This window comes from Salvelinus sp. IW2-2015, unplaced genomic scaffold (genome assembly GCF_002910315.2).
Source record: "Salvelinus sp. IW2-2015 unplaced genomic scaffold, ASM291031v2 Un_scaffold1645, whole genome shotgun sequence".
NCBI classification, from domain to species: Eukaryota; Metazoa; Chordata; class Actinopteri; order Salmoniformes; family Salmonidae; genus Salvelinus; species Salvelinus sp. IW2-2015.
In genome coordinates, this window is record NW_019943058.1 from 62,899 (window position 1) to 76,786 (window position 13,888).

Sequence of the window (13,888 nt, forward strand, 5' to 3'; positions counted from 1 at the left end):
AGCCTTCCTGGACCTGATCGCGGGGTGAACAACAGGCAGTGGCTTGGGTGGTTGTGTCCTGGATGATCTTTATGGCTTCTGTGACATCGGAGTGGTGTACGGTCGTCTGGAACAGCAGACTGGGATAAGGATTGATTGAATATGTCCGTAAACACACCAGCCAGCTGGTCTGCGCATGCTCTGAGGACGCGGCTGGGAATGCCATCTGGGCCTGCAGCCTTGCGAGGGTTAACACGTTTAAATGTTTTACTCACCTCGGCTGCAGTGAAGGAGAGCCCGCAGGTTTTGGTAGCGGGCCGTGTCAGTGGCACTGTATTGTTCTCAAAGCAAAAAAGTTATTTCGTCTGTCTGGGAGCAAGACATCCTGGTCCGCGACTGGGCTGGTTTTCTTCTTGTAATCCATGATTGACTGTAGACCCTGCCACATACCTCTTGTGTCTGAGCTGTTGAWTTGCGACTCTACTTTGTCTCTATACTGGCACTTAGCTTATTTGATTGCCTTGCGGAGGGAATAGCTACACTGTTTGTATTCGGTCATGTTTCCGGTCACCTTGCCCTGGTTAAAAGCAGTGGTTCGCGCTTTCAGTTTTGCGCGAATGCTGCCATCAATCCACGGTTTCTGGTTTGGGAATCGTGGAATCCGATTGGTCGGACCAGCGCTGAACAGACCTGAGCGCGGGAGCTTCCTGTTTTAGTTTCTGTCTATTGGCTGGAAGCAACAAAATGGAGTCGTGGTCAGCTTTTCCGAAAGGAGGGCGGGGAAGGGCCTTATATGCGTCGCGGAAGTTAGAATAACAATGATCCAGGGTTTTGCCAGGCCTGGTTGCACAATCGATATGCTGATAGAATTTAGGGAGCCTTGTTTTCAGATTAGTCTTGTTAAAATCCCCAGCTACAATAAATGCAGCCTCAGGATATGTGGTTTCCAGTTTACATAGAGTCAAATGAAGTTCGTTCAGGGCCATCGATGTGTCTGCTTGGGGGGGAATATATACAGCTGTGGTTATAATCGAAGAGAATTCCCTTGGTAGATAATGCGGTCGACATTTGATTGTGAGGAATTCTAGGTCAGGTGAACAGAAGGACTTGACTTCCTGTATGTTGTTATGATCACACCACGTCTCGTTAATCATAAGGCATACACCCCCGCCCTTCTTCTTACCAGAAAGATGCTTGTTTTGGGCTGCCTGTGTAAACGCAGTATAAGAGCACTGATGGCTGATTAAGGCTAAATGAAATGACAGCCCGACATGGTGTATCTATGCTCCTTAGATTAGGTTTCATTGACACGATCATTAGGCAGGTTTCCAGGTTTATTAGAGAAAAGCTATGTAGCAACAAAAAAACACATTTTATAAAGATCGACAACATTTTTATCCGTTCGACAGGGGTGGATTTGTATGTTGTCGAATTTTCTTTATTGCGACAAATGGAAAATATGTTTTTCGAATAAATTATGATGCTGAATCATTTTTAAGGTACGCAGGGCACGTGATGTCATTACGCAACTATAAAGCTCAACTACTGATTTAATCCTAAACGCCTACTGCTTGCTAAATCTATTTTTCAACTCTAAAAAGTATGTGTCATTGCAGGACAGGGATTGTCTGGACTTTCGAGACTGCCTGAATTGCTTCGCCTTGCTTTTCAGGTTGGCTGGATGCAAGTTTCACCATCCAATTTGTTTCCAGATCTACAGCAGGAGTGCAAGTCTCACCATGACACAGACCGTGACGATACCTTGGCACATGATCGTTATTAGAATGGCAAATATTAGTCAATTCTTGCATTCTATCCATGCTGGCTTTTGCGGGTTACCTGAGACATGAAACAGATAGGTGGGAGGGTATACAGGCTGTCGCCTATTTATTATTATTTACTTTTAAATGTTTATTTAACTAGGCAAGTCAGTTAAGAACAAATTCTTATTTATAATGACGGCCTACCCCGGACGACGCTGGGCCAATTGTGAGCCGCCCTATGGGACTCCAAATCACGGCCGGATGTGATACATCCTGGATTTGAACCAGGGACTGTAGTGACACCTCTCGCACTGAGATGCAGTGCCTTAGACTGCTGCACCACTCGGGAGTCCAATGCGCAATTAGCCTAAATGGATCATGGAAACCAGTTAATTTTTATTCGACAGTAGGTTTTTGCGGAAAAGTTTTTATTTTAAGGCGTCGTTACAGTTCAACGGAAATACACCGTAACAGGCAATCAATTTTCGATGCAAATTTTCTAAACGTCGACAACAACAAAAAATCACTGGATAAAAGTAATGGAAACATAGCTACTGACTCAACTTTTCCAAGAGTGATATTCTGCTACTTGAGCAAAGCATGTAATAGAGAACTCTGTCATTATAGGTGACCCACAGAGCTGACATAGTCTCACAAATATTTACACACCTTGTTATGACATTTACATGTAGCCCCTGGGCTTTTGCTGAACCAGTCTCTTATCCACCATCATACCCTGTATACACACATTCATACATATTCATGCTCCCCTACTGCTATTCCCCCCTACATTTTACACACTTTGACATGTCTACATCGTAATCCAATACTATACTCTGTGTCTCCCCATGCAGCCAAACCATGCCCCCCTCCCCCTGGATGGAAGGAGAGCAGTGGGAGTGTTAACACTTCGAAACAGCTGTTCTACGTGGGTCAGTCATTACCGTTCACCTGTCCCAAGGGCCACCAGGCAAAAGGCACCGCCTCCATCACCTGTAGGAGCGACCAGACATGGACCTCAGTCAGCACTGCCTGTGAGAGTGAGTAGAGGCTTTAAACTACTGTTCTTCAAGCCTGGTCCTGTAGATCCACATGGGGTGTAGGGTTTTGTTCCAGCCCAGTACTAACACAGCTAATCAGCTCATTATTGTACAAGAGAATGTGTTGCCAACTACCTTTATTTACCTGGTTAACTAAGGTTAATAAATAAACCATTAACCACTAAAACAAGTGCAGGGCCAGCCTTAGCGACATTGGCAGAAAGCAGATGTTGCTGGTTTTTAGGGATACAGTATTTTCAGACTAACTTCTGTGGAGACTTTGCTCAGGTATCTTTCTATGCCTGCTAAGTTAGGTTAGCGCAGGGCTAGAACGAAAGCCTGAACACAAAACCTACCTCATCAGGACAACCCAGTACACTACGCCGAGAGTGTCTGGTCAACAATGTAAGATATGACTGGTAGGTAGGCTACACCAACCCCTCCACCACATATTAGTATTTTATTACTTCACGTCCCAACGAGGATATTGACATTGGAACGAAACGACAATTTAAAGATAAGGTGTATCATTCTTGGTCAACATAGAAGAATTGAATCTTACGTCCTCTCCCTCCCTCTCTCTCTCTCTCTCTCTCTCTCTCTCTCTCTCTCTCTCTCTCTCTCTCTCTCTCTCTCTTTAATTTTTTTTTCTCTCTCTCTCTCTCTCTCTCTCTCTCTCTCTCTCTCTCTCTCTCTCTCTCTCTCTCTCTCTCTCTCTCTCTCTCTCTCCCTCCCTTCATCTGGTACACGTCAAGGTTAGTGTTTTATTCAAAAGAACAGCCATAAAGTGTGTTCTCTAGGTTGTGTCTGAAATGGCACTCTGCTCCCTATATAGTGCACTACTTTTGACCCTAAACCTATGGGCCCTGGTTTTAAAAGTAGTGCACTATATAGTGAATAGGGTTCCATTTCAGATGCAGCCTACAGTAGGTGGAAGGAACACCCATGTCCCAGAGGGTAGATGTGAGAGATTAGTTACAGTTGAGAATGAGTCACCATATTAATATTGTTGTTTACCGGGTGGGAGTTTACTCTGATATAATGTAGAAATGCGTACCAAATGACCTCCTATTCCCTTTATAGTCCACTACTATTGACCAGGGCCCATAGAGCTCTCGTCAAAAGTAGTGCACTATATAGGGAAAAGGATGCCATTTGGGACGCAATCGAGGGCTGGATTCAATCCGTATCGCCGAAGTATCGTGGAAGATCCGTGTAAAAATGGAAAGGTAATTTCCGGGTGGGCCGACATACGCAGCGTTTACCGTGAATGCAGTCTCCACTACCGCTGGAACATTGCTTTTAATTGCCCTTAGTTCTCTAAAAGAGAAACACATACAGTTGAAGTCGGAAGTTTACATACACTTAGGTTGGAGTCATTAAAACTKGTTTTTCAACCACTCCACAAATTTCTTGTTAAAAAACTATAGTTTTGGCAAGTCGGTTAGGACATGTACTTTGTGCAGGACAAAAGTAATTTCTCCAACGATTGTTTACAGACAGATTATTTCACTTATAATTCACTGTATCACAATTCCAGTGGGTCAGAAGTTAACATACATCACGTTGACTGTGCCTTTAAACAGCTTGGAAAATTCCAGAAAATGATGTCATGGCTTTAGAAGCTTCTGATAGGCTACTTGACATCATTTGAGTCAATTGGAGCTGTACCTGTGGATGTATTTCAAGGCCTACCTTCAAACTCAGTGCATCTTTGCTTGATATCATGGGAAAATCAAAGCAATCAGCCAAGACCACAGAAACAAAATTGTAGACCTCCACAAATCTGGTTCATCCTTGGGAGCAAATTCCAAATGCCTGAAGGTACCACGTTCATCTATACAAACAATAATAGTACGCAAGTATAAACACAATGGCACCACTCAGCCGTCATACCGCTCAGGAAGGAGACGCGTTCTGTCTCCTAGAGATGAACGTACTTTGGTGCGAAAAGTGCAAATCAATCTCAGAACAACAGCAAAGGACCTTGTGAAGATTGTAGTGTCTTAGCTCTTATTACTTAGTTACATAATAAGAAAGACTCTGAATACAAGAAATGGTACTGGAGCTTCACATTTTACTGGAATSAGTTAGTACCAGAATAACATAGAACAACACTGCGCATGACCAAGGATGCTCCATTCTTAKAGGGGACATCAGTAATTAACAGAACATAACAAAGATGATGGAGGAAACAGGTACGAAAGTATCTATATCCACAGTAAAACAAGTCCTATATCGACATAACCTGAAAGGCCGRTCAACAAGGAAGAAGCCACTGCTCCAAAACCACCATAAAAAAGCCAGACTACGGTTTGCAACTGCACATGGGGACAAAGATCATACTTTTTGGAGAATTGTCCTCTGGTCTGATGAAACAAACATAGAACTGTTCGGCCATAATGACCATTGTTATGTTTGGAGGAAAAAGGGGGAGGCTTGCAAGCCGAAGAACACCATCCCAACCGTGAAGCACAGGGGTGGCAGCATCATGTTGTGGGGGTGCTTTGCTGCAGGAGGGACTGGTGCACTTCACAAAATAGATGGCATCACGAGGAAGGAAAAATGATGTGGATATATTGAAGCAACATCTCAAGACATCAGTCAGGAAGTTAAAGTTTGGTCGCAAATGGGTCTTCCAAATGGACAATGACCCCAAGAATACTTCCAAAGTTCTGGCAAAATGGCTTAAGGGCAACAAAGTCAAGGTATTGGAGTGGCCATCACAAAGACCTGACCTCAATCCTATAGAACATTTGTGGGCAGAACTGAAAAAGTGTGTGCGAGCAAGGTGGCCTACAAACCTGACTCCGTTATACCAGCTCTGTCAGGAGGAATGGGCCAAAATTCACCCAACTTATTGTTGGAAGCTTGTGGGAGGCTACCCGAAATGTTTGACCCAAGTTAAACAATTTAAAGGCAATGCTACCAAATGCTAATTGAGTGTATGTAAACTTCTGACCCACTGGGAATGTGATGAAGGAAATACAAGTTGAAATAAATCATTCTCTATGCTATTATTCTGACATTTCACATTCTTAAAATAAAGTGGTGATCCTAACTGACCAAAGACAGGGAATTTTTACTAGGACTAAATGTCAGGAATTGTGAAAACTGAGTTTAAATGTATTTGGCTAAGGTGTATGTAAACTTCCGACTTCAACTGTACAGTCATGGCCAAACGTTTTGAGAATGACACAAATATTAATTTTCACAAAGTTTGCTGCTTCATTGTCTTTAGATATTTTTGTCAGATGTTACTAGGGAATACTGAAGTATAATTACAAGCATTTCATAAGTGTCAAAGTCTTTTATTGACAATTAGATGAAGTTGATGCAAAGAGTCAATATTTGCAGTGTTGATCCTTCTTTTTCAATACCTCTGCAATCTGCCCTGGCATGCTGTCAATTAACTTCTGGGCCACATCCTGACTGATGGCAGCCCATTCTTGCATAATCAATGCTTGGAGTTTGTCAGAATTTGTGGGGTTTTGTTTGTCCACCCGCCTCTTGAGGATTGACCACAAGTTCTCAATGGGAATAAGGTCTGGGGAGTTTCCTGGCCATGGACCTAAAATATCTATATTTTGTTCCCCGAGCCACTTAGRTATCACTCTTGCCTTATGGCAAGGTGCTCCATCATGCTGSAAAAGGRATTGTTCYTCATCAAACTGTTCCWGGATGGTTGGGAGAWGTTGCTCTCGGAGGATYTGTTGGTACCATTCTTRATTCATGSCTGTGTTCTTAGGCAAAATTGTGAGTGAGKCCACTCCCTTGGCTGAGAAGCAACCCCACACATGAATGGTCTCAGGATGCTTTACTGTTGGCATGACACAGGACTGATGGTAGCACTCACCTTGTCTTCTCCGGACAAGCTTTTTTCCGGATGCCCCAAACAATCGGAAAGGGGATTCATCAGAGAAAATTACTTTACCCCAGTCCTCAGCAGTCCAATCCCTGTACCTTTTGCAGAATATCAGTCTGTCCCTGATGTTTTTCCTGGAGAGAAGTGTCTTCTTTGCTGCCCTTCTTGACACCAGGCCATCTCCAAAAGTCTTCACCTCACTGTGCGTGCAGATGCACTCACACCTGCCTGCTGCCATTCCTGAGCAAGCTCTGTACTGGTGATGCCCCGATCTTGCAGCTGAATCAACTTTAGGAGACGGTCCTGGCACTTGCTGGACTTTCTGAAGCCTTCTTCACAACAATTGAACCGCTCTCCTTGAAGTTCTTGATGATCCGATAAATGTTTGATTTYGGTGCAATCTTACTGGCAGCAATATCCTTGCCTGTGAAGCCCTTTTAGTGCAAAGCAATGATGAAGGCACGTGTTTCCTTTCAGGTAACCATGGCTGACAGAGGAAGAACAATGATTCCAAGCACCACCCTCCTTTTGAAGCTTCCAGTCTGTTATTCGAACTCAATCAGCATGACAGAGTGATCTCCAGCCTTGTCCTCGTCAACACTCACACCTGTATTAACGAGAAAATCACAGACATGATGTCAGCTGGCCCTTTTGTGGCAGGGCTGAAATGCAGTGGAAATGTTTTTGGGGGATTCAGTTCATTTGCATGGCAAAGAGGGACTTTGCAATTAATTGCAATTCATCTGATCACTCTTCATAACATTCTGGAGTATATGCAAATTGCCATCATACAAACTGAGGCAGCAGACTTTTCTCAAAACTTTTGGCCACGACTGTAGCGTATTCTCACACGAGCAGTTACACATACTGATACACGACTTGACCCATGAACATAATGTGTTCAACTCACACAAGCATTTTTTTAGCAGCTTTAGCTGCTTATGTAATATCTCGTGGACGGATCTACGTAAACATAACTGGTGCCATAGAATCTGTGGGGAAGGAATGGGATGTGTGGGATTACAAGCAGCAGTAGGTCCAGGGCTTAGGCTTTTCTATCACTGTTTTTTTGGACAAATCACAATTTTGCAGGCGTAAGCGTCTTTCCAAATTTGGAAGGGGAGGGTCCATTCGTCCCATAACGTGCAAAGAGAGAAGGTGGAGCTCGCCATTCTAGCGTCTCTTCATCTCTTAACAAGTATGGACCCAGAACTRAACCGCGCAGCTGACCAATTACGTGACACTTTAGTGTAGAGTTAACCAAGATGACTGTTTAAATCAACTGAATGTACTGCTGTTGTTTCACCCACAACACAGAGGTTAGAAATGTGGAAGCCAGCAGATGGTGAGCACATAGGCCACTTAAAACAAGATTAACATGGGGAAATCTCTGACGCTCAGGTTGTTTGCAAAGCAAAATCATTGCTGCATATTCTAAACCATTTCCTGTTGCGCTGTGTTTCCTTCCAAGCTTGTGTGTTTCTTGAATGAATGGTGGGAACATACAATTTGGAATTAGAATGGGATTTCTATGGGGATGGATCTGTACATGTACAAGTCTAGTGTAATATAGAAAATCCTCTTTAACTGAATGAGTCACCATTTCTAGTGTGGTGGAAATTGTCCAACCATTATGTAGGTTGGTGGAAATCCCCATTGACTGAGGATGAGGGGTCTCCATTATGTAGGTTGGTGGAAATCCCCATTGACTGAGGACGAGGGGTCTCCATTATGTAGATGTTTAAAGATGTTGAACTATATTCATCAATCTGACTCCATTATTATGTGAATGCTACAGACCCACAGTCGTATCCAGTGGGGATAGCAGCGGTAGCGATCCTTGCGTCACCACTCAGAAGACTATGCACGTCTCGAGGTTTACTGTTAATATAATTATTAAGAGGTTAAGGGACAAAGAGCTAATATATTTCATTCAGTGTCCTAGCGTTAAATGATTGAGTTAACCTTAGCTCAGAGATGCACAGTTAGAGATTGAGCATATATGCTATGTATTTTGTGAATAACATTTACCATTACACATTTCACCAAATAATAATTCAAGGAATATTAGTCAGAAATGTGAAGACTACGGTTCCTATCCATTTTAAAGTAATCTGATTTACTACAGTTACGCAATAAGAATACAATGAACAAATGGTACACAGCAGAAATCTTCACGATAAAAAGAATACAACATATCAGAAGTCTTAGCAGAAAATTCACAACTATGACATACACACGTACATCAGGAGATTGGTTTACCAATGACTCCATGATCAACATTTAAAACCAGCTTTTATTCTTCCAGTAGCGGCAACTCCCAGTATGTCCTATCTTCTAATTAACATCACTTTGCATGCCCCTAAACATTAAAACAAAGGGCATAACACTTCACACACAATCTCCATTCTAATCACCACACCTCAACACTGTATGATAAAAGCACACCCCCGTGTCGCTCCTCTTTGAACTATTCGCCGTCTGACGAACAGAATAACACTTTCTCTGTAACAATAAATCCATAGCACTTACAGTACAATAAAACATATAAATATTCATAGCTCTTTATGAACTCTTCAAACAATCCAAACATGACAATTTAATTCACACAGTAACATCCATTTAGTCGATTCAAGTTTCATCAGTCAGATACATCTTATCAGGGACTGTTTGACCTCTGTGGTAGTCCACAGATGGTCTGCCTTCCAAACAATATCATAAATGGTGATTGAGTCATCACGCTGTGCTCCCACGCTAGTCAGTCGCCTTCACTCATTCTTCCAAGAAACAAGGAGGCATCTGTGCAGTGGGTAACGTGATATGCTGGTCTTTCTGTGAATTTTTGGGATCATGATACTGTGTCAAGTCCACTGTTATTTTTCTAGAACTCTTTTTACTATACAGAAGTGAATCAACTTGTAACATAACAATATTATAATTGCAGAAACTAAACATGTACATTGATATAGGATCCACCCCTGCATGGTTTCTCCTTTGCTGTTTGCGTGACCTGCTGACTGCCCATTGAGCATGGATCCTTACTTGCGTATTCTGTAGTTTTCCATCACTTCCTCTCCTGTCTCTGTCTCTCCTGTCTCTTCTGTCTCTCTCCTTGTCTTTTTCCTTCTTCTTCCTGTCTCTGTCCTCTCTCTCTGTCTCGTCTCTGTCTCTCCTTGTCTCTGTCTCTGTCTCTCCTCTGTCTCTCCGTCTCTCCTCTGCTCTCTGTTCTCTTCGTCTCTTGTCTCTCCTCTGTCTCTCCCTGTCTCTCCTCTATCTCTCCTCTTGTCTTCTGTCCTCTCCCTGTCTCTCCTTGCTCCTCTGTCTCTCCTATGTCGTCTCTTCTCTCTGTCTCTGTCTCTGGTCCTATGTTCTCTGTCTCTCCTCTGTTTGTCTCTCTTGTCTCTGTCTTCTGTCTCTCCTCTGTCTCTGTCTCTGTCTTCTCCTCTGTCTCTGTCTCTCTGTCTCTGTCTTCTGTCTCTCCTCTGTTTCTGTCTCTTCCTCTGTCTCTCCTCTGTCGCTCCTCCTGTCTCTGTCTCTCCTATGTCTCTGTTCTTGTCTCTCCTCTGTCTCTGTCTCTCTTGTTCTGTCTCTCCTATGTCTCTGTCTCTCCTCTGTCTCTGTCTCTCTTGTCTCTGTCCTCCATCTGTCTCTCTGCTCCTCTGTCTCTCCTCGTCCTCTGTTCTCCTCTGTCTCTGTCTCTCCTCTGTTCTCCTGATCGTTCTCCCTCTGTCTCTGTCTCTCCCTATGGTGTCTGTCTCTCCTCTGTCCTGTCTGTCTCTCCTCTGTTCTCTGTGTCTCTCCTCTGTCTCTCCTCTCTGTCTCTCCTTCTCTGTCTCTCCTCTGTCTCTCCTATGTCTCCCTGTCTCTCTGCGTCCCTCTCCTATTGTCTCTGTCTCTCTTGTCTCTGTCTCTCCTCGCTTTCCTCTGTCCTCTTATGTCTCTGTCTCTGTCTCTGTCTCTGTCTTCTGTCTCTGTCTCTCCTCTGTCTCTGTCTTCTGTCTCTGTCTCTGTCCTGTCTCTCCTGTTTGTCTCTCCTTGTCTCTGTCTCTCTTATGTCTCTCCTCTGTCTCCTGTCTCTTTTGTTCCCTGTCCTCTCCTATGCTCTCTGTCATCTCCTTATGTCTCTGTCTCTCCTAGTCTCTGTCTCTCTTCTCTCTCTGTTCCTGTCTGTCTCTTTGTCTCTCCTCCGTCTTTCTGTCTCTCCTCGTCTGTCTCTTCTATGTCTCTCTCTCCCTCTGTCTCTGCTCTCCTATGTCTCTGTCTCTGCTTATTGTCTCTGCTTTCCTATCGTCTCTGTCTCTGTCTCTCCCATCATGTCCTACTGTCTCTGTCTATCCTCTGTCTCTGTCTCCTCCATCTCCGTCTCTCCTCTGTCTCTGTGGGCAGCTTGTGTTACACTTGATGAATGGGTTCCATTAAGCAGATCTGTTGTGGCGGGCATGTTTGTGACTAATTCTGGGTTTACTGCTGCTATGGAAACCATCCGCAGGGTGTTTACACTGTGTTTTCATTCTCCCTAACTTGCTTGATTCTGTTGGTATATAGTACCTTGTTGTTTCTTTGTGTGGTGTGTAGAGGTAGATATATTTGCATGTCTGTCTGGCTCTAGCTTGTCCAACACTTTGACGTATTCTCATTGGTTGGATTGGTTTTCTAGGCCTTACAAGGAACATTAATACACACTCTGTTGAGTCACACTCTTCGACATGTCGACACGTTTCTGCATGGCATTCAAAATGTTTCTTTGAAGACTTGACACAGCTGCAATGCGTACTTTGTATGACAGACCATTCAATGTGTTATTTACTGATACTGATTTGATTTGATTTGAGGTGATATTATCCAAACATGACTTCTCTGGCAACACTTCCCATCATCCCTAGGGGGAAAGTTATTCTATTCATGTTTTTTTGTTGAAAAGCAGAGACAGACTCCTTACTCTCAAAACGTTTAGAGACACGTGTGATAACATGTACATAACGTGGGTCCCTAAATGAGTTGGAAGTAACCAGAGGGGCTGTCCGTCCGTTTTGGCACAGGGGTGTCCTGCGGCCCTCCTCTCCACGTGGCCAACGGGGTGGTGCGGGGGGCGGTGTTCCAGTTCGGGGACGTGGCCGTGTACTCGTGTTTCGGAGGGTATGCCGTGGAGGGCCACGGCAGGAGTATGTGTCTGGAAAACAGGACCTGGACCCCCCCTCCCGCCTGCAGAGGTAGAGAGACTGCACCKCTACTGCGACCTAAAAGGAGGGCATCCTGTCTACTCCTGACACCTTGCGTGCCCTTCCCCTCCGCTTCACCAGTCCCTTGTGCTGTACACACTCCCTACTCTGCCCGTACACACTTCCCACTTTACTTGTACATACTATAAAGATCGTAGGGTTGCCTAGGGATGCCTGTCTCTATGGCAGCGTCTGTTGGGTGGCTATGTGGTTTGAACCATCTCTATAAAGAAATGCAGTTTTTAGGATGCTGTCTTTATCCCAGTGCATGAAGTTGCATGGTCAAGGCCAATCACGGCATGACTTCCAGTATCATTATCTCTTTTCTATTAAACAGTACTAGCTATCTTAACTGACTGCTTTCTCTCCTATGGAGCCTCTKTACACGTCAGATGGGGACTGTTTGGAGGACGTCTCAGTACTTTGGCTTCAATCAGGTGTGTGTGTCTTCCTGTTCTCTCCAGCGGTGTGTTGGCTGCAGTGCCTGAACGGAGGGGTGTGTCACAGACCCAACACCTGTTCCTGTCCTGATGGGTGGATGGGCAGACTGTGTGAGGAACGTAAGTATCAATTACTCAATCAAATCAATTACTCAAACCAATCACATTTATTTTGGATGGATGGGCAGACTTGAGGAATGTGTGTGTGAGAGAGATTTTTATTGTTTATTTCACTTTTGTATATTATCTACTTCACTTGCTTTGGCAATGTTAACATATGTTTCCCATGCCAATAAAGCCCCTTCAATTGAAGTGAGATGTCAGTCCCTCCTCTCATCACAAATAAAGAGTCAGTCWGAGAAAGTGGATCCACACTGCAGSCAGGAACAGACTCACACTGTTTCACTGACTCTGGGGGAATTTACTCAGCTAGCTTTACACAGTCAGAGTAGAATAGTATGTACTCACATTAGATAGTCTAAAATCACAGAGACACATAAGGAAAATATTTCCCCATCTGTCTGAAAATGTTCACAGCCTTTTTGTGTACACCGTCTTCAGGGTTGGGTAGATTACTTACTAAATGTAATCTGTTACTAGRTACCTGTCCAAAATTGTAATCTGTAAAGTAACTTTGGGATTACCCAAACTCAGTAATGTAATCTGATTACATTCAGTTATTTTAGATTAAGGCATTAGAAGAAGACAAAAATGTATGTTACCATTTGAATGACATCTATTGCAGGATAAATCAATGTTAAAGTTTACATAGCTGGCCATATATGGATGTTAAATGTTACTTTATGGGTTGGTTATGTAGGCTTCTTCTWACCCATCACTTTCTACTACATATAATAATACGATAAAAGTATATCCTTACATTAAAAACCAAAGTCTGTCAGAATTCCAGTCATTCCAATAGGACTTGGAAATATGGAAGWACAGATTAGCCAAATTGTTTAACCTGAGCATAATCCCAGAACTAAGGACTTATTAGCCAGCCCCACTCTGTTGTTTATGGTTTTGTTGTCATGGAGCACTGATTGGGCTCATTGATTCGAGTTGAAAAATGTATTCTGCGCTCACGGAATGGCATGCTTTCAGCACTACTAAAATTAATGTCCTATACTGCATTTGCTATAGGCCTATTGTTTACCTTTTTGTTGGTGACACTTTGATATKTTGATAATATGCAGCTGTTTAAAGGGCAAATCCACAGATGAAACGATAACAAAATGTTCGCCCCGCCTCTGTTTTGGTAAAAAGCTGAGGGATGGGCTTGGAYAAATGAAACCACTCTAATATTAATAGACAGAGCTATGGATGCAAGGACTGACCATCCATGATATCAAAATGATGGTTTTAACCATGTTATGAGGCTTTAACCATGTTATGAGGCTATACATTTACAATGTTTACAAACATTGGAGAAAAACAAGGTTATATTTTGGGTTCTCATGGAGTGTGACAGTTGAACTAAGCTCATGAGGCATTTATAAGTTATATTCTTCAAGTTTCAATGTATATATATATCATTTTTAAGTCCAAAAATGGATGTAGCAACTACAGATTGCCCCMTTAA

General features: G+C 43.2%; 1 protein-coding gene across 1 annotated transcript in view; it reads left to right on the forward strand.

Annotated features, from left to right (window-relative positions):
* Nucleotides 1–13,888, forward strand: part of LOC112071570 (sushi, von Willebrand factor type A, EGF and pentraxin domain-containing protein 1-like) — a gene marked incomplete at its 5' end in the record, with an annotated part of 75,721 nt that overhangs the window by 56,777 nt on the left and 5,056 nt on the right. The window contains 3 exon segments of the mRNA XM_070439442.1: nucleotides 2,597–2,782; nucleotides 11,687–11,857; nucleotides 12,331–12,426. Coding sequence (XP_070295543.1) covers nucleotides 2,597–2,782; nucleotides 11,687–11,857; nucleotides 12,331–12,426 — 453 coding nt within the window.